This window comes from Schistocerca piceifrons, chromosome X, assembly GCF_021461385.2.
Source record: "Schistocerca piceifrons isolate TAMUIC-IGC-003096 chromosome X, iqSchPice1.1, whole genome shotgun sequence".
NCBI classification, from domain to species: Eukaryota; Metazoa; Arthropoda; class Insecta; order Orthoptera; family Acrididae; genus Schistocerca; species Schistocerca piceifrons.
In genome coordinates, this window is record NC_060149.1 from 119,726,107 (window position 1) to 119,752,239 (window position 26,133).

At 42.9% G+C, this 26,133-nt stretch overlaps 1 protein-coding gene across 2 annotated transcripts in view; it reads left to right on the plus strand.

Annotated features, from left to right (window-relative positions):
• Positions 1–26,133, plus strand: part of LOC124721325 (glycylpeptide N-tetradecanoyltransferase 2-like) — a 97,836-nt gene that overhangs the window by 51,531 nt on the left and 20,172 nt on the right. For both annotated transcript variants that reach the window (XM_047246236.1, XM_047246237.1), the window contains 4 exons: positions 1,291–1,461; positions 12,342–12,522; positions 23,058–23,175; positions 24,695–24,840. In XM_047246236.1, coding sequence (XP_047102192.1) covers positions 1,291–1,461; positions 12,342–12,522; positions 23,058–23,175; positions 24,695–24,840 — 616 coding nt within the window. The remainder of the gene's footprint in view (positions 1–1,290; positions 1,462–12,341; positions 12,523–23,057; positions 23,176–24,694; positions 24,841–26,133) is intronic.

The window sequence follows — 26,133 nt, forward strand, 5'->3', positions numbered from 1 at the left end:
ATTTTTTGTTAAGTCAGCTTCACAGAGTTGGGGGAAAAAGGCTTGTGCTCATGATTGTGATGTTTAGGAATAATGATAGGAGAACAAAAAATGTTCATATGTGAATGGTGTGTAATTATGCTGAGTTGGATGTGTACAGTGTTAGTACATTAGCCAGATCACTGTTGTATAATAAACTTCGTTCTTCTTACATAGTGAATTTCCATGTTTCAATTTTTTTTATTACAGTGGTTTTCTGGTATAACCTGAATGTGATACTCAATAGGACCCAATTACTTGTTGCCCAAATTAGATCTTGGTGACTGTTGACATTTTTCATATTATGTGGTCAACTGGCAGCGAAAAATGCAGTTGGATTTTTGTATTGTAATTGAACTACTTCTGAATTGTTTCATTTGTTGGTGCAAGTCTAGTGAAATTTCCACTCGTTTGCATTCTTTATGTTATAGAATGTACCATTTATGCATAATAAGAAAACATGCAATGAGAAAAATACTAGTCCTTGAGATTTTCCTTTAGAGTACCTATGTAATTCGAATAATATCAAGCAATGAGCGTTAAATTTTTAACTCAATATATGAGTTATAGTATCTAATTATACTGATATTAAATGAAAAGTAACTAGACATAGCTAGAGGAATCTGCCTCCAGTATTTGAAAATACTTGGCACATCTGACTTTGCCATGTGGAAAATGTAGTAAAATTGTTTTCATAAACATCCAGATACAGCTGCAATCACATTTTAATGATATGGGTTTTAATGCTGTGCAGTCTGACCAAAGAGTCTGCTACAGTTGATGTGTCTGTTGTCAGGACCTGAGAAATTACTTCTAATTTTGGGTGGTGCCATTAGCATAGTGGCAAGAAGTGGTGTGCCCCTTTCCAACTATAATTCAGTTAAAAGTAACACCACAGTACTGCTAAGCCTGCCAAATTTATTGACACGTACTCGGCAATAAAAGCATTCATGTTATGGAATGGAACTTTTCACGCTTCTGTTTTGTGTGAAGTGTTTCCTTTTTCCCCATTGGAGAAGTAAAATGGTGTATGTTCTGTAGTTTCAAATTTATGAATATTTGATAGCTGGAGCCAGTCTTTGCATTGTCATGCCCAGTGACACTGACAGATGTATCCTGTTCGTCATTAAACTGTTTTTTTACAAATTGGAATATTTTTGTGTAATTAACACAGAAATGCATTTCATTGAGAAATTTTATAACTAAGTCAATTTACTAAAGTTCATTTTTCTTATCCCATGATTCACTTAGTTTCTGATGGTTTGTTTTTAGACAGCGGAAAATGGTTGAGATAAACTTCCTATGCGTACATAAAAAGCTGAGATCAAAAAGAGTTGCACCAGTTCTAATTCGTGAAATAACACGTCGTGTGAACCTGTGTGGAATTTTTCAAGCTGTATATACTGCAGGTGTTGTTTTGCCCAAACCTGTTGGAACATGCAGGTAAGCCTTATAACAAGTAGTAATCATTAAGTGTTGTCAGTTGTGAGGTTGATATTAAATAGTGGTAATTGTGAAACTGAATAATGAAGTATAAATGTTGTGAAATAGATTTTATGTTTGCACCACTTAAAACTTTTTTTTCCAAGAATTTAAAAGAACTGTAAATTGTTCTCTCTTTTTAATAATGTTATCTAGTAAATTAGCATTGTTATTTTCTTCTCCTCTTTCAGTCTGAAGTCTGGTTCGATGCACATCTACATGTCTCTGCAATATCCTTTCTTTCAGGAGTGCTAGTCTTGCAAGGTTCGCAGGAGAGCTTCTGTAAAGTTTGGAAGGTAGGAGATGAGGTACTGGCAGAAGTAAAGCTGTGAGGACAGGGCGTGAGTCGTGCTTGGGTAGCTCAGTTTGTAGAGCACTTGCCCAAGAAAGGCAAAGGTCTCGAGTTCGAGTCTCGGTCCAGCACGCAGTTTTAATCTGCCAGGAAGTTTCAGATCTACATGTTACTCTATCCTGTGCAAGTCTCAAGTCTCGTCATCTTCACTTTATTCCCCCCTACCCCCCTCCCTCACTAATACCACCACACCCCCTCTCACTAATACCACCTCTCCCTCCTCCCTCATGACCACCACCACAACTCCCACCCCCACCCCTTATTCTTCCTTCCAGTATGAAATTAATTGACAATTCCTTGATGCCTCAGAATGTGTCATATCAACTGATCCCTTGTTTTAGCAGGTATCTGACCCGGGAGACAATTGCAGGGAGGGGGGCGGGGGCAAATTCATATTCTTCAGGTGAAAAAACTTTGTTTCACAAAGCGCCTAGCATCCGGAGCACATTGGTTTATCAGTTAGTCATATAATTTTGAAACGCATCCCTGTTGGTTTTTGAACACACTCTTGAAAGTTGATTTCTGAATGAATCTAAGTTGATTTTTGAATGCGTGCATAGTGTACGTGATGTCTGTTGGGGGAATCCTCGTCGCATCTAGAAATAAACTTTCCTGCAGGCAAAAGGGGACTGGGCTATACGAGCTGAGTGGAGTAAAGCCGAACAAGTGAACGCCAATCGCTGTCTGATTATGTTGTTGATTGGGTTTGTGAATGATCAGCGTTGTTATAGTTACTAGGGAAATCCATAGAGTCCGACTACCAGAGTGTAAATAAACGACTAACAGAAAAAACAGGTAAGAAAGATTATGTATTATCTTCTTGGTGTATCTAAGAAAATGAAATTTTGTCAGAAAATTTTTGACCAGATCGCTACACTAGTAAGGGCCAGTTGTACAGCCCCCATCTAGCAGCCGCTTAAGTTCTGTTCTGGAAGTAGCGCGCAAAATGGTTTGTACAAAAATAACAACTCCTAACCGGAGAATAATCAGGGATAACTTAACCAGTGATTCTGGCAGAGTTAGTGAAGTTAATCAGCGTATAAGTTTTGACAAAGGCATTTAGTCATGACAAAATTGTCTGTTAGAACGAGGAAGGAGAAGAAACAGGGACATCAAACAAATTAGGGAAGAATATGACGATTCCAAATTTATATAAAAATCTGGTACTACTACTTTTCAACCTCATGCTCGAGAAACTGGAGCATATGAGTGAAATGTGAAACTATTTTCTAACATAAAGCTTTTTGCTCGTAATAGGCCTAACAGGCATTTTATGTTGGTCTTCGTCAATTATATTCTGTCATGTTATAAAAATGACCATTTGTACCAAAACAGTCTCGTTCATTTGGTGTGTGTTACAATTTCTGCAGTGTTAGAAAGGCTTATTTTGCTTTATCAAGCAGATAGTGACAAAACAGATGTAATCATATCGAGAAACCACACCAGTCTTGGGTACTATTTGTATTAACAGCTTACGCAGTATTAGACAACGATGTTTCGATTTTTCATGTAGCAAAATGTTTGACGAACTTTGATGACTTACTAAATTCTTTCACAGAAAGGAAAGCACGCCATGTAAAGCTGTAGCAAGATTAGAGAGAAAACAATGCTAGGAGCTAAGGATTGAAGAAATCTGTACTGTCTTGCTTGTCTCTTGTCTTTACTGGTTTTATGTATCCTATATTTAATTTTGTTACCCAAAACAGAAAGTTTTTAGCTAACAGGCAACAAAGAGTGCAAATTTTCTGAAGACATTTCAATTTCCACTGTCCTGATTATAGTTTGATTTCATCCAGTACAAAATATACACGTTTAAATTCCACGGAGCGAAATACAGTGACGTGTGATAGAAGAATGCTTGTGAAGAGGGGTGGCACTGCACTCTGGCACACTTAGGACCAAATAACGTGTCTTACATTTCCTCAAACATGTATGTTTTATGTATCAGACATCTTCAGAAAGATGTGCGTTAAAAAATGAACATATTTTTGAAAATTCTATTTTTTAAACTTTTGGCAACATATCTCAAATGCTCGAGGGAGGTGGTGGGGGGGGGGGGGGCACTGTCTTAGTATTGCCCAGGTTCGGAAATAGCATAGATCCAGGGCTGATGCACAGAGCAGTCTGAGTTATAGTGGGGAAGTGTGTCGTCTCCAGTGACCAGTGTTTACATTTAGTGATTTTGCTGTTTCTTCTTCGTTTACTGCTCTTACGTCAAATGAAAACAAAACGGATTTCTGTGGCCGGGAGCTATCAAGTGAATTAAAATACATTCACATAATTACGGAAGGCCAATAGATGTTATTAGTTTCAGATTTTATTTTATTTCCACTTTTCTGACAGTCATGCATTAATTGCCTTGTAGAACAATGAAGTTATTTTTGTCACTTTGCCAAACAAATTTGGTTTTTATTAACCTTTTATGCTGAGGCAGTCAATGTGTTTGAAACGAAGTGTTTAGTTCCATACTATTGGCTAATTTCAACTGCTCGCTGCATTTCAAGCACACTATTTCATCTTCTAGCACGTATGGCATTGTGCCATAATAAAGAATCAAAAATGAGTTAATACAGTACTGGTACTCCAAGAAAATTTACATCCTGAAACCCACACTGAAAAGCTTAATATCAGCTCGAGCACTACTGCATTGGGAATCTGGATATATGAATGTGCTCTTTAAGTATGCACTTTAAATGTGCCGTTTTAGTATGGTTCACGAAATTCTGATGCTCTTGGAGTATCCTCTGATGTCTTTTTGCTTTTATGACATAATGTAAGATCTTTTAATGTTTTACACGTATGAACATATGGGCGTCCTGCGTCATAGTAGCTGCCAAAGTGCGGTGGTGCCTGTTATCTGGCGCTCTCTGACAACTAGTGAAACAAACCTATTTCTAACATGTTGTGTGAAAATATTGCGAATGGTGGTTTGAAAAGTGTTACTTTGAAAGTAAATTTCCTTTTACGCAAGTTGAACTATGTACGATGAATTTCTTAAAGCTCTCTCTCCTCTGCTGTAGCGAATTTATTTGTGGAAAACTTTGAGCACAAGTCACTGGACTTTTACTGGCACATTAGTATGATATATCTTAAAGTGTAACACACGCAAAAAAGATCAGTATTATACGTGAAGGCTTTGCTTTTTTTGTAGCAATGCTATGTATATTAATTTAAAACATTAACTTTCCCTGTTTGTGTATCCGTGCTACTTCACAGTGATGTTGCTATTAGCTGACTACATCATGTGTCCTGGGGTCTGAATATCCACTGTCATCGGCTGGTGAGATCACATGACATGAGCAATGACTGGCTTACAAAAGCGCATTGCAATGGTTCGGAAAGGAACATGCGGTGTTTGATGGAATTTGAATTTATACTTTTGTAATAAGAAAATATGCAGCGTATATATTGCTGCACATCAAAAATCTTTCCAAAAGGGGTTTCTTCCCTGAGTTTTGTTTTATAAAGTGCTGGGAAATTCTATGCCCACATATAAAAACATAACCATTCAAAAGGATTGATAAGTTTTACAGTTCTGAGGGAAAATGACACGGAAAAAGGGTGTTTTCATCCGGGAGAAATTGTATTCTTAATCGGGAAATCTGGAATTTTTTTTCCTTGTCCACGTATACACCCTGGTAGAGCTCCCCCCCCCCCTCTCCACACACACAGAATTAATTAATTTCAGGCATAGCCATAACAATTTTCAAATCGTAATTTTGGCTTCAATAATTTGACTACCTTAAGGTGTAAGTGGTTGCAGGTGACAAACTGTGAAACAAAACAGTCACTATAGAAACATAATACATCAGGAAAACCACACCATGTGGTAAAAAGGTATGAATTCATGTTTTGTGTGTGTTTTCAGATATCTGTAATTACGATTTAAAAACTAATATTTACATGTATACAAATAGTAAAAGAACATTCTTTAACAGCCATAAAATAAAAGCCAACTGAAGGTGCTGCTAGTGCAGTGAAACATGTTTGGGTTAAAAAACAAAATTGTGTTTTGCTAAAGGCAGACCGTATCCAAAAGCATACATACTGCTGTATATTCTTTATATTTGAAAATGAAGTGTTGTACAGCATTTCATATCAGTGTCATAGCGATGCTACAAGCAGATTTTGTAAGGTCTGAACTTGTGTGAATGCTTTCATTCTAAATTCAGTACCTGTTTCTACAGTTTTACCGAGCGTTGATAATCTGTTGTTCTTCAGATATTTATTAGAGGATCAGTAAAATAATATTAATGTTTGTGTTTCTGACTCATTTGTCATTACTATGTAAGCATCCAACAACAATGAAGTGTTGTACAGCATTTCATATCAGTGTCATAGCGATGCTACAAGCAGATTTTGTAAGGTCTGAACTTGTGTGAATGCTTTCATTCTAAATTCAGTACCTGTTTCTACAGTTTTACAGAGCGTTGATAATCTGTTGTTCTTCAGATATTTATTAGAGGATCAGTAAAATAATATTAATGTTTGTGTTTCTGACTCATTTGTCATTACTATGTAAGCATCCAACAACTTGGGAAAATTTTACTGATGTTCAACTTTTTAATGGAATGACAGAAGTATCTTGTTCCTCAGTACATAATAAAATGCATTTACTTCGCATGAATGCCTACTACTACTACTACTACTTCAGTTGCAATTCTGTGCTGTTAGGTCATCCTATGCCCCATAGACAATTTTTGGTTTGTATGTAATGAGATTTAGGCTACGTATAGGCGATTTGTTTGTTTTTGTGTGTGTGTGTGTGTGTGTGTGTGTGTGTGTGTGTGTGGAGATACATGCTGGCCACCAATTGAACTAAAGCAGTGGATTATATATAATATTAGAGGAACAGGAAAGTAATGTCATTTCTGTCCATGTCTCTATTCAATATTCGTTTGTATGCCAAAGACATTTTACAATTAGTGACTTGTTTATTCAGCTCCTTCTTCTCCTTCTTCTTCAATTCATAATGAACTGGCTAGCCAAACACCAGAAAAGATACATATCCAGCATTATACAAGGGGTGCTCAATAAGTAATGAAACACATTTTTTCTCAGCAAATTTCAGCTTCTTTTGGCAGAAAACCAGTGCATCACAGATGTTCATAGGCACTCACAGGATGTCTTCAGGAGCCAGTAGTGAACAAAAGCACAGTGAGTCGTTGGGTGAGGCATTTGTCATCATTGCAACAAGGTGGGACAATCCTGTCCGATCTCCTGCATCCCGACCCACAGCACACAGCTGTAACTCCTGCATTGTTGGAACATGTGGACAAACTCATTCAAGGTGATCAACAGATCACAATCAAACGACTCGCTGCTCAACAAAACATGTCTGTTGGTAGTGCTGTTACACTCATCCACTAGTTGGGGTTCTTGAAGATGTGTGCTCGCTGGGTTATTCACCGCCTAACAGAAGACCGTAAAGAGCAATGAAAGACCATCTGTGCAGAACTGCTTTCATGTTACAAAGCTGATCATGACAATTTTTTCTTGAACATTGTCAGAGGTGATGGAATGTGGATTCACCATTTCAAACCGGAAGCAAAAGGGTAATCTGTGGAGTGGTATCACACTCTCTCTCCTGCAAATAAAAGTTCAAAGCCACACCCTCAGCCAGTAAAGCTATGGTGACAGTCTTCTGGGACTATGAAGGGGTTATTCTGTTTGATATCCTTCCTCGTGGTGCAACAATCAACTCTGAAGTGTACTGTGCTGCCCTTAGGAAACTGAGGAAATGACTTCAGCATGTTTGTCTCCATGACAGTGCAAGGCCTCACACAAGTCTGCACATCTGACAGGTCCTCACAAAACTTCATTGGACAGTTCTTCCTCATCCACCCTACAGTCCGTATTTCACAACTTTAGACTTCCATCTGTTTTACCCAATGATGTATGCACTCCACTGGAAGCATTATGTGGTTGATGGGGAGGTTATTCGTGCAGTAAGACATTGGCTCCAGCATCGACCAGTAGATTGGTACCATGTTGTCGTACAGGCCCTCCCAGTAAGGTGGCTTAAGGCTGTCACATATAACAGGGGTTATGTTGAAAAAGAGGGTTTTGTAGCCAGAAGAGTGGGGAATAACACTTCCCACCTTCATCTGTGTGATTATGCGGGTTTGGTTTTAAATTTGTTGTGGCTCAGCTACATCACTCTCCTGTATAACTCAAGATTGCTATGAGTGTAATAGTCCCCAGGTTCTGTTTGGCAGCTGTTTTGTTTACTATTGTGACCACCAGAGCACAACAGATCATTTCAAACTTTAATGAGTAGACAAAGCCATGCCTCACAAAGATAAACACATTTTCTTACATTTTGTTGGTTCAAGGCATTTCCTGAATCACTTTATACTGAAATGTTTAAGTTTACATATGTAAGGTGTCTAAACACATGATTCAAGTAGCAACTGGATTCTATACATGTGTGTGTTTTGAGTTGCAGGATTATGCTTTTCACTTCTTGAACAAACTGTCAGTATTTTTACGTGATTGTACAGAATTTTTGGAAGATGTGGTTCATCTGTAAGGGAGACCACTTATAAAACACTAATACTACCTATTCTTGAGTACTGCTTGAGCATTTGGGATCCCTATCAGGTCAGATTGAGGGAGGACATAGAAGCAATTCAGAGGCAGGCTGCTAGATTTGTTACTGGTAGATTTGATCATCACGCGAGTGTTATGGAAATGCTTCAGGAACTCAATTGGGAGTCTCTAGAGGAAAGGAGGCGTTCTTTTCGTGAATTGCTACTGAGGAAATTTAGAAAACCAGCATTTGAGGCTGGCTGCAGTACAATTTTACTGCCGCCAACTTACATTTCGCGGAAAGACCACAAAGATAAGATGAGAGACATTAGGGCTCGTAAAGAGGCATATAGGCAGTCATTTTTCCCTCGTTCTGTTTGGAAGTGGAACAGGGAGAGAAGATGCTAGTTGTATCTACCGTATGGTGGATTGCGGAGTATGGATGTAGATGTAGATCACAATGTATGGAAACTGGTATGTATCAGATAAAGGTTTAAGAAATTTTCACTCAGGGTGAAAAGAGATTATATAGTGTATTGGAATCCTGAATAAAACCAATCTGCTTTCAGGGGGCAAAAAAAAAAAAAAGGTAATTGTGTTACTTATTGAATGCTGGTCAAGTGCTTTTTGAGTTTTGAAAGGGTAGTAACACAACAGTTGCTACTAAAAACATTTTCAGTGTTATCCATGTGCATTAGCCATTTATAAATGCCAAAGCTAGTTTTCTAAGTTCTGATCTTTTCATTTTGATCTTTCTGACTCGTATTGATCAGGAACACCAACTACTTTAGACACGACATGTTAAGGGTGGAAGTGGAAGCAAATCCGTCTTGTTCAATCAAGGAACCATCAAACACTCTTAACCAACATTGGTTCGAATGAACATTTGCAGCAGATTGGTAAAGATAAACGAAGCTAACTGATCCACCATATACAACCTACTGCTTCAGTGGTACAATACAGAAGCATTTTTTGATTGCTTGATCACTGGAAATGAGAAATGAGTTCTCTGCGACAATAAAAAAATGCAAAAGACATTGGCTGTCTCTTGAATAAATTACCGTGAAGTACAGCTAAGCCAGGTTTGTTAGTGTGTTCACAAGGTTGTTCATTTTAAAGTGCTGAAAGCTGGACAAATGGTGAGTCATTTCCATTTATTCCAATTGCTGCAACATTTTCTAAGTGACAAAAAATTTGAAAATGTGGATGATGTCCAAAATGCCATCTCCAGATATTTTGCTCAAAACCCAATTGATTTTTATCGCGCCGGCACTGAAAATTTGCACACGATGGCATAAGATTGGTGGTAATGGGGGTGCTTACATTATTGATTAAAATAAAAACTCGTTAACAGTCTATCTGTTTGAATTTAATGTAAAAAAGGGCATTAATTTCCAGTACCCATAATTACAAAAAATCATAGTATTCTACCATTACTCTTGCTGTTTGTGAAACATAGATTGATGATCCAAAATGTATTGACCATCTGCTTTATAGCATAATGTCCATAATTGGAATGCAGTGCAGCTACAATTCTATATTATGTAGATTTGACAAGTCCTTAGTAGGTTTCCTGAGGCATGTGGCACCAAATGTCTATGTATGGGTTATGCAATCCCATAAATTGTGGGCCAGTGGCTTGTGGGTGCAAAGCTGGTGCCTTATAGCACCCCACATGTGGTCAATCAGGTTCCTGTAAGATCAATTTAGTGGCCAATACATAAACACAAGTTAACTGTCACGCCCCAAAAACCACTGGGATTCTAGCCTTATCACCTGGATAGCTATAGTGCTGGAAGATGCCATTGCTTTCAGGGAAACCATCAAGCATGAAGGGGTACAGGTGATCAGCAGTAATGTTAACATAATCCACAGTGTCACGGTGCCTTCAATTACTATCGTTAGATGCCATCAAAGCCCAGATGACTCTCTCTCATAGCATAATACTTACCCTAGCACCCTACCTCAATGGCATGATGCATGTTTTGAGCAACTGCTTGCTCTGAGATGGGGGATCTCGATAGGACCATTGACATCAACCTGATGTAACAGTAAATATTATCCATCTGACCAGGTGACACATTTCCATTGATCAATGTTCCAATCTCAATGATACTGTATCCCCTTAGATCACAACTTAAAACATCATTGGGTCAATGTCAGAATGAAGTTATGAAGAATTCTGCTGACAGCTGGTAAAATTATTACTTTGATACACAACCAGTTTTAGGTCTAAAGCCACATCATCAGGTGCAACAATATTAAAAGATCATAGGTGTGCCCATTGCTCCTAGTCAAGATATACTATTCAGTTAATATTGTCTACATTACATTAACGAATGAAGGTTCACAGAGATGAGATCCATTAATTTCCTAAAAATTGCTGGTGGGTGGCTCATGTTATTATAGACCCTTGTTTCAAAATTTGCCTGTGCTGTTCTGACGACAGGGCGACCCGGTGTTGGGAAGAGTAGAAGCGGCCCGCACATGCAACTAAGATGGTTATGTGTATCCTGCTTTATAGAGTCAGAAAGCCTCCAATCTGCACATTTGGTGATGTGTGGGTGTCCAACACCTTGTCTCCTATGCATGATTTCACTAACTTCAACCACTTTCCATAGATGTTCACTATAGTAGTACTTGAGGAGCTAACAAGCTTTGCTGTTTCTCAGATACTTGGGTTTCGGTGTCAGGCCATAGCAATCAGTCCTTTGTGAAAATTGCACATGTCAGTCGGTTTCCCCATTTGTAGCCATATTGCTGCTAGAATGGTTCATCTCTGCTCCACTTCTACACTTTCCTTACTGTGTCACACGCTTGCAACACCATGAGCGTGCATCCACTTGTGGTGGACGGTAGTCATTATGTTGTAACTTATCAGTGTATCTTCCTCCTTCCACCACATGTAAAAACTCAAAATAGCATTATTTCTACAGTTGCTTGGAAAAGACCATTTAATAAATCATGTACTTGTTCTTTCACTGATTGGTGAGGGCTGGATAACAAACCAGTATACTGTTCACAGGATTTGCTGTGCATAAATTATTTTCATTACACAAAACATTTCCACAGCCTATGTTTAAGCATTGAGCCTTAAGGAGTTTCGTGTGTGGTGTGGTGCGGTGCCTAAGATTTCTGTTCATAGATTTTTACCAGAAGAACTACTCTTGTAGATATATCACTAGATAGTTACGTATATGTAATTATGGAAGAGGGTATTTCCATTTAAATGTTTGTGTGTCTATGAATTGATAACTCTCTAAATAATGTTATGCCATGTTGCTTGATCATTTCAATTAACACAAGTGACCAAAACTATGGAGAAAAGCTGGTATTTAATGTGTAGACTGAAATAATATTGAAATTGGGGTAATGGACAACACCATAAATTCAAACAGATATCCTAGAAACCACATGAATGTCTTGGGGGAGCTCATCTACTTAGAAAACATTGCACACCTTAGGTGGTTTCGTGCCCTGAACTTGTCTAGGTTTTCTGATGTAGATACTCAGGTAGTCCATGATTTCTATCAAATTTCTCTCAACCATTTTCCTGTAAATATTGAAATGATTTTCTGAATAATGCCATTCTCTCTCTCTCTCTCTCTCTCTCTCTCTCTCTCTCTCTCTCTCTCTCTCTTCTCATAATATACACCCACCCTTTCCCTTCCTCTGACCCTCTCAAGCATTGTTACATCTGAACTGAGACTATAACAGCAATAATTTTATCAATGTGACGTCAAATCTTGGTGGAATTAATTTGATATTCTGTCTTGATATACAGTTGATAGATAGTGTGTGATGGAGTGCTTTTATATAGGTACAGTATATATGAAATATAAGTGTCTTATATTTGCAACAACTTATTAGGATTACATAAGACTGTCCTCCATATTTTTAAGATAATGTGTTACTAACTTGAGCATCTGAGTAACATTGTTTTTCTCGATTGTTGCAGATACTGGCATCGTTCACTCAATCCTAAAAAGCTCATTGAAGTGAAATTCTCACATTTAAGTAGAAATATGACAATGCAGAGAACACTGAAGCTTTACAAACTCCCAGATACAACTAAAACACCAGGTTTCAGGAAAATGACAGTTGCAGACTTACCACAAGCTCATGTCTTAGTTAATGAGGTATTCATAAGCATCTTTCTCAAATATTATGATCAGTTTCTGTGAAAGTGGTGTGAATAGTTCAATTTTGAATCCAGATACTCAAAATCTGACTGTCCTAGTTTCCTTAGATACAAATTCATTTTTGTCCCTAGTAGTTTGCTGGTTAATATGTGAGCTTGGATTTGCAGGATGGAAGTGAACATATAGTATAACTGTGTGTTTACTATGTGACATGTTCATAAGACAATGGGTTTTCAGTAACCACTACTTTTGATAGAGGAAAACTTCCTGTGCTGAGCCTGAAGTAACTTCCATGTTAATAGCAGCAGTACATTCCACAAAAGCTTATGTTTTAATGCTATAGAGGGACACATCAGTGTACTGAACAATATTAGAAATGAGACCAGCACTTCGTTTCAGTATTCTGCAAACATTAAAATGATCAGATTCACTTGTCAATGTATCTGTTTTGTGCAGCAACTAGAGTTTAGCTGTACTGCAGTGTAAAAATTTTACTGCAGTGTGAAAATATTTTAAAATGTATACTGGGTATTGACAATGAATTACATGCAGATCAGTTGGGGATATAATTCTGTACTCCAGATACTAGGAAGAAATTAAATTATTGTGAATTGAGAGAAAATATTGGTTAAAAGCATAGGCTTCATTGTATGAATGCCATTTCAAACTATGACCAACAAAATATATTCACTGTTTAAATGCTGAAAATGCAAGAGCCACCATTAAATACCACTGCACATTATTTGTAATTGGTGAAGAGTATGAGTGTGTTATCATGTTTCATACTTGCTTAATTGCAGTACAATAATGCTCTTTTGACTAATTTTGATGTTTATCTGCTTGAAACTTTGACTCACAAACAAGAAGAAAGGGAAATACATCTACATCTACATTTATACTCCGCAAGCCACCCAACGGTGTGTGGCGGAGGGCACTTTACGTGCCACTGTCATTACCTCCCTTTCCTGTTCCAGTCGCGTATGGTTCGCGGGAAGAACGACTGTCTGAAAGCCTCCGTGCACGCTCTAATCTCTCTAATTTTACATTCGTGATCTCCTCGGGAGGTATAAGTAGGGGGAAGCAATATATTCGATATCTCATCCAGAAACGCACCCTCTCGAAACCTGGCGAGCAATCTACACCGCGATGCAGAGCGCCTCTCATGCAGAGTCTGCCACTTGAGTTTATTAAACATCTCCGTAACGCTATCACGGTTACCAAATAACCCTGTGACGAAACGCGCCGCTCTTCTTTGGATCTTCTCTATCTCCTCCGTCCCCCCCCCCCCCCCCTGCGGGTTCGGGGGTAAGAATAGGCCCGTGGTATTCCTGCCTGTCGTAAGAGGCGACTAAAAGGAGTCTCAAACGTTTTGGCCTTCTGTGATGGTCCCCTCTTGGGTTTGACCTCCCTTTTTTTTTCCCAAATTTCCGTTGTTAGTGCGTGCCATTTGGGGAAGGACACCTTATGTGGTGTTTTTCTATTGGTCCATCATGCTCCACCATCTTGCATGTTACCTATTGTCGTGTGGGGGGGGGGGGGGGACTACGCCCAACATCTTCTGGGTTGTCTCCTTCTCGTCTTGTGCGCCCTCTTCTTCTTAGCGCCCACGACAACTGTGGACCCTTTCAACACCTAAAATCCAGCACGGTAGCCAGTCCGTTGTGGTGGGGTCGTCATGTAACCTCTTGGTGGTAGCCCCCTGACCACGCAGGGATCGCACTACAGATGCCAGAGCTGTTTCCTCCCCATGCATGCCAAGGAGTATGTGCCCATCTTGTCTGGGGCACGGGGACTCCGGGCAACGGGATATCGGCCAGGTACCTGTTGCTTTGGCTGGGTGGCGCCCTTGGGGAGAGCCCTCGTTCGGAGTAGGTGGCATCTGGGCAGATGTGATTTATTGCGCTTCATTGCGCCACACCAAGCTGGTGGTCGCACGGCCACCAGCGTCTCTAAGCGAGGTAGAGTAGACTTTGATGCTGCGCAGTATGACCCTCAGTCGTTCCCCTCGTTGGCTGCGCCATGGGAGGGACGCCGATCTAGTGCCAAGCGGGAGCCTTACGTACCGCGATTCCTTGTCTGCAGCAGGACTGATGGTGACTCCTTTCTTACGACGAAGCCTCTGTTTTTTATGGAACACCTGGAGGATAGGTTTGGGGAAGTGGCGGGGTTGTCTAAAATGAGGAATGGGTCCATCCTCCTCAAGACGTCCTCCCCAGCCCAGTCACGAGCGTTGCTCTTGTGTGATAAGCTGGGTGACGTCCCTGTTACCGTCACTCCCCACAGTAGCTTAAATTTGGTCCAGGGGATTATTTACCATCGTGACCTCTTGTTACAATCCGATGACGAGCTGAGAGCCGACTTGGAACGACGTGGTGTACATTTTGTCCGTCATGTACATAGAGGACCCAAGACTAACAGGGTGGCCACCGGTGCCTTTATCTTGGCCTTCGAGGGTGATGTCTTGCCCGAGAAGGTCAAGGTGATGGTTTACCTTTGCGACGTCAAGCCATACGTCCCTCCCCCGATGCGGTGCTTCCAGTGCTGGAAGTTTGGGCATATGTCCTCCCGTTGCCCATCCAGCGCTACATGTCGAGATTGTGGATGCCCCTCTCATCCCGATTCTCCATGTGCGCCTCCGCCCGTATGTGTCAACTGTGGGGAGCGCCACTCTCCATGCTCGCCGGATTGCCCCGTTCTTCATAAGGAGCAGAAGATCATGGAATTTAAGACTCTGGACCGGCTTACTTATCGAGAGGCAAAACTGAAATATGAAAGGTTGTATCCTGCTTCCATTCGACCATCTTATGCTGCAGCCACGTTATCGTCGCCCACGCGAGCGACGGTTGTCGCCTCATCTGTGCCGCCTTCGGTGGGCCCTCGGGGCCGTGTATCTCTGTCTGCCCCCCTCGTGCCTGGGGGCAAGCCTTCCTCTGTTGCCCCCTTAGCAGTTGGGGGCAAACCCTCTTCTGTCGCTCCCCCCACGCTTACTTCGGGAGTGACATCTCCTCCAAAACCGGGGGGCTCGATCCCTCCCCCTCCTTCTTTGCCGGCGTTGCCTCTGCCGGTTCCTCTCTCGCGGAAGGGGTCCCTCGGGGCTCTCCCTTCCTCCGTTTCTTCTCCTACCCAGCCGGATGTCAGCCAGTGGCTGAAGGTTCCGCCACCTGCTGGTCGTAGGGCTTCTGTGTCGTCGTCAGCCTCCGACGCTCCTTCAGAGAAGCTCTCCCAGCCCTCTCACCCTAAGGGCCGACGTGAGAAGAAGGAACGGAATGTGTCCAAGAAGAAGGACGTTCCGGCGGTTTCAGTACCACCTGCTGTACATAGTCTTGGCTCCGGGGATGAGGTGGAGATCCTCGCCTCTGCCGCGGATCTCGCCCTCACGGAACCCTTGGGGGACTCGGCTGACTCTCCCCCGGTGGCGGCAGTTGGCTCTGAGGCGCTGTCTGCCTCTTAGTCGCATTCACGCCCTCCCAGTCCCTTCCTGCTTCCATTCTCCATTGGAACTGCAGCGGTTATTTCCGCCACCTGCCTGAGCTCCGGATGCTTCTGAGTGTTTCCCCTGTTCTCTGCATTGCTCTGCAGGGAACTTGGTTTCCGGCAATGCGGACCCCCGCCCTTCGCGGTTATCGGGGATACTATAAGAACCGCGCTGCCTGTCAACGAGCGTCAGGTGGGATTTGTCTCTTTGTTCACCACTCTGTCTGTAGCTCACCAGTACCCCTTCTGACGCCTTTAGAGGCAGTCGCTGCCAGGGTTGAGCTCTCGCCGGCTATTACTGTTTGCTCTGTTTACATTCGTCCGAATGGGGAGCTCCCCCGACATGTCTTGGCTGCGCTGCTGGCTCAACTCCCGCCACCTTTGCTGCTTCTGGGCGATTTCAATGCCCACAACCCTCTCTGGGGTGGGACTGTCGCCGATGACCGCGGTCGGGCCGTGGAGCATGTGTTGGCTCAGCTCGACCTTAGCCTCTTGAACACCGGTGCTCCCACGCATTTCAGTGTGGCCCATGGCTCGTTCTCGGCCATCGATCTCTCTATTTGCAGCCCTGGACTTGTCCCCTCCCTCCACTGGAGAGTGCATCCAGACCTGTGTGGTAGTGACCATTTTCCCATCTATTTGTCACTGCCCCAGTGTCATTCTTCTGGGCGCCTGCCTCGCTGGGCTCTCCAGAGGGCTGACTGGCCGGCTTTTACTTCCGCTGCAACCATTGAGTCTCCCCCAAAGGGTGACATTGACGAGGTGGTCCTTGTTTTAACCACGTCCATCATTTCAGCGGCCGAGGCTGCCATCCCCCGTTCTTCTGGCCTCCCTCGGAGGAAGGCTGTGCCCTGGTGGTCGCCGGAGATTGCTGAGGCTATTCGCGACCGTCAGCGGGCTCTCCAGCGTCATAGGCCGTACCCGTCTCGAGAGACCCTCATCACCTTTAAGAGGCTCCGTGCCTTGGCCCGTCGTCTTATTGCATGGCGTAAGCAGGAGTGCTGGGAGACGTATGTCTCATCCTTGGGCTCCCATGTCTCCCCCTCGCTCGTGTGGTCCCGGATCCGGCAGATTTAAGGATACCAGACCCCTATGGGTGTCCCTGGGCTCTCCTTGGATGGCGCTGTCTGCACGGACGCTGCCGCCATTGCTGAACGGCTTGCAGAGCACTTTGCTAAGAGCTCTGCGACTGCCTCTTATCCCCCCGCCTTTCGCTCTCTAAAGGAGCGAGCCGAGCGGACGCCATTCTCATACCACACGCGTCGTTCTGAAAAATACAATGCTCCTTTCAGCGAGAGGGAATTCCTCGCTGCCCTCGCCGATTGCCCTGATACATCACCAGGACCAGACTGCATCCACGCGCAGATGCTGAAGCATCTCTCCAGGGACTGCCAGAGACACATTCTCGCGATATTTAATCGCATTTGGAGCGAAGGCGTGTTCCCGTCGCAATGGCGAGATGGTGTTATTGTCCCCATCTTGAAGCCCAGTGCGGACCCACTGGGGGTGGACAGCTATCGTCCCATTACCCTCACCAACGTTTTGTGCAAATTGCTCGAACGTATGGTGGGGCGGCGTTTGTGTTGGGTCCTTGAGTCGCGCGGTCTCCTCGCTCCATCCCAGGGTGGCTTCCGTCGGGGCCGGTCTGCAGCGGACAATTTGGTGCGGCTGGAATCTGCTGTCCGTACGGCCTTTGCCCGATGTCAGCATCTCGTTGCTGTATTTTTTGATCTGCGGAAGGCGTATGACACCACATGGAGGCATCACATCCTTGCTACGTTACATGACTGGGGTCTTCGTGGTCAGCTCCCGGCTTTTCTTCAAACCTTTTTATTGCGACGCTCTTTCCGGGTGCAAGTGGGTGCCGCCTTTAGTTAATCTTATATGCAGGAAAATGGGGTCCCGCAGGGCTCGGTGTTGAGCGTCTCCTTGTTTCTCGTGGCCATTAATGGTTTGGCTGCAGCCGTGGGGTCGTCGGTGTCTCCTTCTTTGTATGCCGACGACTTCTGCATCTCCTTTAGCTCCACAACTATGGGAGTCGCCGAACGCAGGCTGCAAGTAGCCGTTCGCAAGGCAGCGTCATGGGCTCTGACTCACAGTTTTCAGTTCTCTGCAGCCAAGACTCGAGTTATGCACTTCTGCAGGCGTCGGACAGTCCACCCTCATCCTGAACTTTGCCTCGACGGCCACCTGCTTGAAGTGGTGGACACTTGCCGCTTCTTAGGACTCGTGTTTGATGCCCGGCTCACATGGGTTCCCCATATTACTCAGCTGAAGCAAAAATGCTGGCGGCACCTCAACGCCCTCCGCTGCCTTAGCCACACGTCTTGGGGTGCAGATCGCTGCACGCTGCTGTGATTGTACAGAGCCCTTGTGCAGTCCCGGCTTGATTATGGGAGCCTGGCCTATGAGTCTGCATCACCCTCAGTGTTGAAGTTGTTAGACCCCATACACCACTGTGGGGTTCGGCTTGCAACTGGCGCTTTCCGTACGAGCCCCGTGGATAGTCTACTGGTGGAGGCCGGGGTTCCCCCACTGCGGATTCGCCGCCATCGACTGCTCGCTGACTATGCTGTCCACGTGCATTGCTCGCCTGGCCATCCCAATTATCGCCTGCTTTTCCCTGCCGTGGTCCTCCATCTGCCCGAACGGCGACCTAGGTCTGGGCTTTCCATAGCTGTCCGCGTCCAGTCCCTGCTGTCGGAACTGGGCTCATTTCCTCTTCTGCCTCCCTTCCGGGTCCGTGCACCTACGCCTCCCTGGTGTTTGCCCCGGCCGTCCGTCCGTCTGGACTTGGCACAGGGACCCAAGGACTCGGTTCCGCCTGTGGCCCTCCGTCGCCGTTTTCTTGCGCTCCTCGCCTCATTTCCGGGCTATGAGCCTGTCTACACTGATGGTTCCCTGGTTGATGGTCGTACTGCCTACGCTTTTGGTCACGCTGCCCATGTTGAACAGCGCTCCTTGCCGGCTGGCTGCAGTATTTTTACTGCAGAGCTGGTGGCCATATTGCGCGCTCTTGAGCATATGCGTTCCTGCTCAGGTACGTCCATCGTCATCTGCAGTGACTCCCTGAGCAGCCTCCAGGCCATCGACCGCTGCTATCCCTCTTCTCCTCTGGTGTCCTCTATTCGGGAGTCTGTTTCCACCATTACCCGCTCTGGTCGTTCGGTGGTCTTTGTTTGGACGTCAGGTCACGTTGGCATCCCGGGGAACGAACGTGTTGACAGGCTGGCCAAAGGGGTGATCAACGCCCCAGCTTTGGAGATCGGCCTTACGGCTCGCGATCAGCAGCTGGTGTTGCGCCGTAAGGTGCTTGGGATGTGGCCTGTTGAGTGGCGTGGCATGACAGCCCCGAATAAACTGCGGGCCGTCAAGGAGACGACCGATGTGTGGCGCCCCTCCCTGCGGCCTTCTCGCAGGGACTCTGTAATCTTGTGTCGGCTGCGCACTGGCCATACCTACCTGACGCACGGCCATCTTTTGCGTCAGGAGGATCCCCCCGTGTGTCGGTGTGGATCCCGGCTGACGGTCGCCCACATTTTATTGGAGTGTCCTCGACTGCGCACCCTCTGGCAGTCTTTTAATCTCCCGGGCACTTTGCCTTTGATTTTATGCGACGATGCCTCCATGGCTGACAATGTTTTACATTTTATCCGTGGTAGTCTTTTTTTAAGGTTCCATTTAGGGAGGTCCTGCTCCTTTCCCTTTGTGTGTCTCTTGTCCTTGAGTCTCTCATATTTGGTTGCAGATTTTAGTGTGTAGTCGGTAGGTTGACTCTTTTCCTTTTTTGTTGTCGTGGTCAGTCAACCAGTCTCTGGCCATCTTCTTTTCTTCTGTTTCCTTTTGTCTGGTGTTCGTCTGTACTCTTCGTGTCTGTAGTGTTAGTTACCGCATTTGTGTTCTTTTAGGGCCTGGGGGGGAGTCTCCTTCCCCTTGGAGTTTTACATGCTTCGTGCATTTATGTCTCGCCTGTTTTTGGAATGGGGGACTGATGACCTTAGCAGTTTAGTCCCCCTTAAACATCCCAACAACCACCACCACCACCACCACCACCACCACCACCACCACCACCTATCTCCTCCGTCAAACCGATCTGGTACGGATCCCACACTGATGAGCAATACTCAAGTATAGGTCGAACGAGTGTTTTGTAAGCCACCTCCTTTGTTGATGGACTACATTTTCTAAGCACTCTCCCAATGAATCTCAACCTGGTACCCGCCTTACCAACAATTAATTTTATATGATCATTCCACTTCAAATCGTTCCGCACGCATACTCCCAGATATTTTACAGAAGTAACTGCTACCAGTGTTTGTTCCGCTATCATATAATCGTACAATAAAGGATCCTTCTTTCTATGTATTCGCAATACATTACATTTGTCTATGTTAAGGAACAGTTGCCACTCCCTGCACCAAGTGCCTATCCGCTGCAGATCTTCCTGCATTTCGCTACAATTTTCTAATGCTGCAGCTTCTCTGTATACTACAGCATCATCCGCGAAAAGCCGCATGGAACTTCCGACACTATCTACTAGGTCATTTATATATATTGTGAAAAGCAATGGTCCCATAACACTCCCCTGTGGCACGCCAGAGGTTACTTTAACGTCTGTAGACGTCTCTCCATTGATAACAACATGCTGTGTTCTGTTTGCTAAAAACTCTTCAATCCAGCTACACAGCTGGTCTGATATTCCGTAGGCTCTTACTTTGTTTATCAGGCGACAGTGCGGAACTGTATCGAATGCCTTCCGGAAGTAAAGAAAAATAGCATCTACCTGGGAGCCTGTATCTAATATTTTCTGGGTCTCATGAACAAATAAAGCGAGTTGGGTCTCACACGATCGCTGTTTCCGGAATCCATGTTGATTCCTACATAGTAGATTCTGAGTTTCCAAAAACGACATGATACTCGAGCAAAAAACATGTTCTAAAATTCTACAACAGATCGACGTCAGAGATATAGGTCTATAGTTTTGCGCATCTGCTCGACGACCCTTCTTGAAGACTGGGGCTACCTGTGCTCTTTTCCAATCATTTGGAACCCTCCGTTCCTCTAGAGACTTGCGGTACACGGCTGTACTTTGTGTAGAATCGAATTGGTATCCCGTCAGGTCCAGTGGACTTTCCTCTATTGAGTGATTCCAGTTGCTTTTCTATTCCTTGGACACTTATTTCTATGTCAGCCATTTTTTCGTTTGTGCGAGGATTTAGAGAAGGAACTGCAGTGTGGTCTTCCTCTGTGAAACAGCTTTGGAAAAAGGTGTTTAGTATTTCAGCTTTACGCGTGTCATCCTCTGTTTCAATGCCATCATCATCCCGGAGTGTCTGGATATGCTGTTTCGAGCCACTTACTGATTTAACGTAAGACCAGAACTTCCTAGGATTTTCTGTCAAGTCGGTACATAGAATTTCACTTTCGAATTCACTGAACGCTTCACGCATAGCCCTCCTTACGCTAACTTTGACATCGTTTAGCTTCTGTTTGTCTGAGAGGTTTTGGCTGTGTTTAGACTTGGAGTGAAGCTCTCTTTGCTTTCGCAGTAGTTTCCTAACTTTGTTGTTGTACCACGGTGGGTTTTTCCCGTCCCTCACAGTTTTACTCGGCACGTACCTGTCTAAAACGCATTTTACGATTGCCTTGAACTTTTTCCATAAACACTCAACATTGTCAGTGTCGGAACAGAAATTTTCGTTTTGATCTGTTAGGTAGTCTGAAATCTGCCTTCTATTACTCTTGCTAAACAGATAAACCTTCCTCCCTTTTTTTATATTCCTATTAACTTCCATATTCAGGGATGCTGCAATGGACTTATGATCATCGAAAAGTTCGGGTCTGTTTATCAGTAGGTCCAAGATGTTATCTCCACGAGTCGGTTCTCTGTTTAATTGCTCGAGGTAATTTTCGGATAGTGCACTCAGTATAATGTCACTCGATGCTCTGTCCCTACCACCCGTCCTAAACATCTGAGTGTCCCAGTCTATATCTGGTAAATTGAAATCTCCACCTAAGACTATAACATGCTGAGAAAATTTATGTGAAATGTATTCCAAATTTTCTCTCAGTTGTTCTGCCACTAATGCTGCTGAGTCGGGATGTCGGTAAAAGGAGCCAATTATTAACCTAGTTCGGTTGTTGAGTGTAACCTCCACCCATAATAATTCACAGGAACTATCCACTTCTACTTCACTACAGGATAAACTACTACTAACAGCGACGAACACTCCACCACCGGTTGCATGCAATCTATCCTTTCTAAACACCGTACTCCTGTGGCTTAGCTACCAGTGATCACTGATTCCATAAATATTTTGTAGAATAGCTTTCTGAAACACAACTGTTACCTAAATTTTACATATATTTGGTAACATAACCCTGAATGAACCAACCACCAAAATAAATTTCTTTTCATGAAAATATTGCTTCAATTAGTATAGGAAAAAATAGTACTAGTGAAAATAACAATGCTGAAAAATAGTAATTCTTAGCAGCAATATTGTAGTCCTCTGCTAATGTCTGAAATTATCATCAGATTTTCTTCAGTCCTGTACATAGGCATCAACAAGGGTGCGTAGGAGTTGTCAAGAGGGGGCACTTGATCCCCCATTCCCCCCTCCCCCTGCAACCTGCAGTACAGAGTTAGAATTCATTACAGAATTCTCATACACGATGGGTAACCATCAGTTGTTTGGGATATGATGAGTTTTTTGGGTCATCTACAAAATTTACTTCTTGTGGAATGACACATTCCGAAATTGTCATTTATATCAAAAATGCTGTTTGAGTTTTACCCCCTTCCCCCTGGATAAATTTCTGTCTACGACCATGGACATTTATGACTACTGCATTTATTACAGGGTGTATTTTATAACAAGTGTAATTAGTTTTGCAATCACTGTTCGCAGTAGAGCAGAAGTTGATCAGGAAGTTTTGTGGCCATAATTAGCTGTGCATGTAAATTTCTGTTTTTACTGTTGATTGTGCATGAAGTTCTATTACTCTGTACTCTATTTAAGTTCATGCCTTATATTATCAAAATTTTTGTTTTTCAGTACCTAAAAAGATTTGACCTGGCACCAGTTTTCTCAGAGGAAGATTTTCGCCATTGGTTTCTACCCCAGCCTGGCATAATTGACAGTTTCGTAGTGGAAGAAAACAATAAAATAACAGGTAGTAACACACATTTCAGCTGCAAACCAAAGTAACAGCTGTGACTTTTTAATTGTAGATGCCGCATTTTTGAATTAATTGTATTAGTAGCAAGTTTATTACATTGTGATTCATCTGTTATTTTTATTTTTTTGCGATATTTATGTTGTGATGCAGATTACCTGAAATTGAAAGGTATGACTTGGTTTTGACTGAGGTCCAAACCATTTTCTCATGCAAACATTGAGGCATTCTACATGCCCATTACTTGTGACACTAAGAAGGAAATGAATGATAATTTATCACTTATGCACCTCGGTCAACATATTGGTAACATGATTACTCTCATGGTCATAAAGATGTCAGGAATTTGTATGAATTTTTCATAACAGGTCAGTTAGCGACTACTTTCTGCTGCTTGTTGCTTGTATGAAATAGCTTTCGCTGCCTTGTAGGTGGCTGCAGTTTTCCACATGTGCTGTATATGTTTATGAGAAATAGCAACAAGGTTTCATCTTCATAAATTATGCTGGACCACTTATTAGCTAATGGTTTTCTTGTTAACTGTTGATGGTCAAGCAAGCTGCCATAGTGTTCAAGATACTAGATTTGTATTTAGACACACACTTCCCTGTTTGACTAGCCTGATTTAGATTTTCTTGTATTTGCGTAAACCACTTCAGACAAATTCTGTAATGATTCCTTGAAAAAGGTCTTGACCGATTCTCTTCTCTATCCTTCCTGAAGCAAGCATGTATTCTGTCTGACCATACTGTACCAAGAGCTTCAATCTTTTAGCAGAGAAAAGGAAGAGTTTCTGTTGTAATCACCTTGCCACCAGTGGGACACTAATAATACTTCCTTTAAGTTAGTAAAGCTGTTATCAGCTCAAAGGTTGGTTTGAACACCACAGTACTTTGTGAGGCATGTTCATATTGTAGGTGGTATGCCATTGCCTTCCTCAGACCGTTGAACTGACGTAACCAGCTAATTATAGGGAGACCTACAGTTCAACATGGGCTCTGAACCATGGTGAAGTGAAAGAAATAGTCACACACAATCCTAAGACTGACTCAACGTTGAACTTTGGACCTTTAGAATTAGTAGTCCGAACTTAGCTGCCAAGCCACACCCACTTCCCCTTGCATTATTTTTTGTTAAATGTAATATTTGTCCTTTTTATCATATCATGATTTGACTTAATTTAGTAGATATTAATGCTATTGAATGCTGCAATTTATCTTGATTGGCTCAATTTGATACACAGTTATGCAGTGGAACAAGCGTATGTAGTTGTTAACCAGTCAATGAACATTATTATGGACAAATTAATTTTCAACACTCCACAATATTTAATTAGCATTAAGACTGTAATCTTGCAGCATGTGTGTATTCCTTGCCGTTTTTCATATCTACAATTGTATTGTGACTATCTTTAATATGTAAGTGTAATAAGTAGTAAATTCTCAACATTCTTTCAATTTACTTCCACTTACCTCTCAATAAAATTTTAACTTCATTTTTCTTTTCTTTTTTCAAGATTTTGTTAGCTTTTACACACTGCCGTCTACAGTGATGCATCATCCATTGCACAAAACTTTGAAAGCTGCATATTCTTTTTACAATGTTTCTACCAAGACTCCGTGGGTAGAGTTAATGGGAGATGCTCTGGTCTCAGCAAAGAATGTAAGTTAAATATTGTGTACCTAATTTTTATCTTATATAGATGCTAAGTAAATTAACTATTTGCAATAAATCAACAGCAAAGGTATTTCTTTGACTGATGCTCCAGATACTAAAATTTGGTCCATTTCTTATTGTTCTCATCAGTCTGGTTGGAATTTGTATAAGGTGGTAATAATGATACATAAATTCAAAACAGTGTGTTCAACATGATTATTTGTGCAGATGTGGCACTGGAAAGCCCTGTTTGGAATGCAAGAACGACAAGAAATAAAGGCACCCACTCCCCGTAATATTTTGTCGAGAATTGACATCGTGAGAGTGTTGCTGTGCAAAAACACAGGTTAATTCCTACAGTAAATTAAAATAAACAACAAAAAAAGGCTCTTTATCAAGAACAAATAGTGCCATTACTGGTACATAAATTTGACCATGTAAGAATTAACCTGTACTCCCCATAAAGTTGTGACATTGAGCAGTTGGCAGGCACATACGGAAAACTGAAACTGTTGCTGACCTTTTGGACAACATTATTCTTAAGAGCTAACTAAAATAAAACACACATCCATATAGGCATGTCTGCATTGTCAGTGCTGCAGCTACTTTGGTTTGAGGGCTTCTCAGGTACGCTGAGCTGAGAGGAAACAGGAGGCAAAGAGTGGAAAGAAGAGTGAAGGAATAGGGTATCTTATGACAGAGAGAAAGAGGCCACAAGGGAAAGGTATGAATGTGGCACCAGGTGGCTTGCACTGATGCAGGCAAAGACAATTGTGTGTGCTACATGAAGCAAAGGAGATGGTGGGGTTGGTGTAGGCTCTCCACAGGAATATTACTCGTGTGGCAGACCAGTGTATTTCATAGATTCAGTGAATGGCAGAATACCACTTTGAGAGGGGGTAACGATTGTGGGAAGGATGCTCCTCATTTCCAGGCATGATGATAGGTAGGTGAAGCCCTTGCAAAGAATGTGTTTCAGGGTGTTATTGGATAGTGAAAGAAGGGAGCTCATTTGCATCTGGTTTATGAGGATGATTTGAGGATTATGGGCATGTATTAGGAGATCAGTTTGTAGACTAGGTTTGGAAGTTGGTGCTTGTCTGTGAAGGCCGTGGATCTTCAGCATACTGGGCAAGAGATCAGTGATCACTGCAGATTTGTTGTCTAAGGGTGGTTAGACCATATTGGAGAGACGTTAGTGTGGAGCTATCAAAATGAAGGTACTGTGTCTGCTTGATCTTACAATGGGATCACTTCTCCCCCCCCCCCCCCCCCCTTCCACCCCCCTGCCAAACCCTC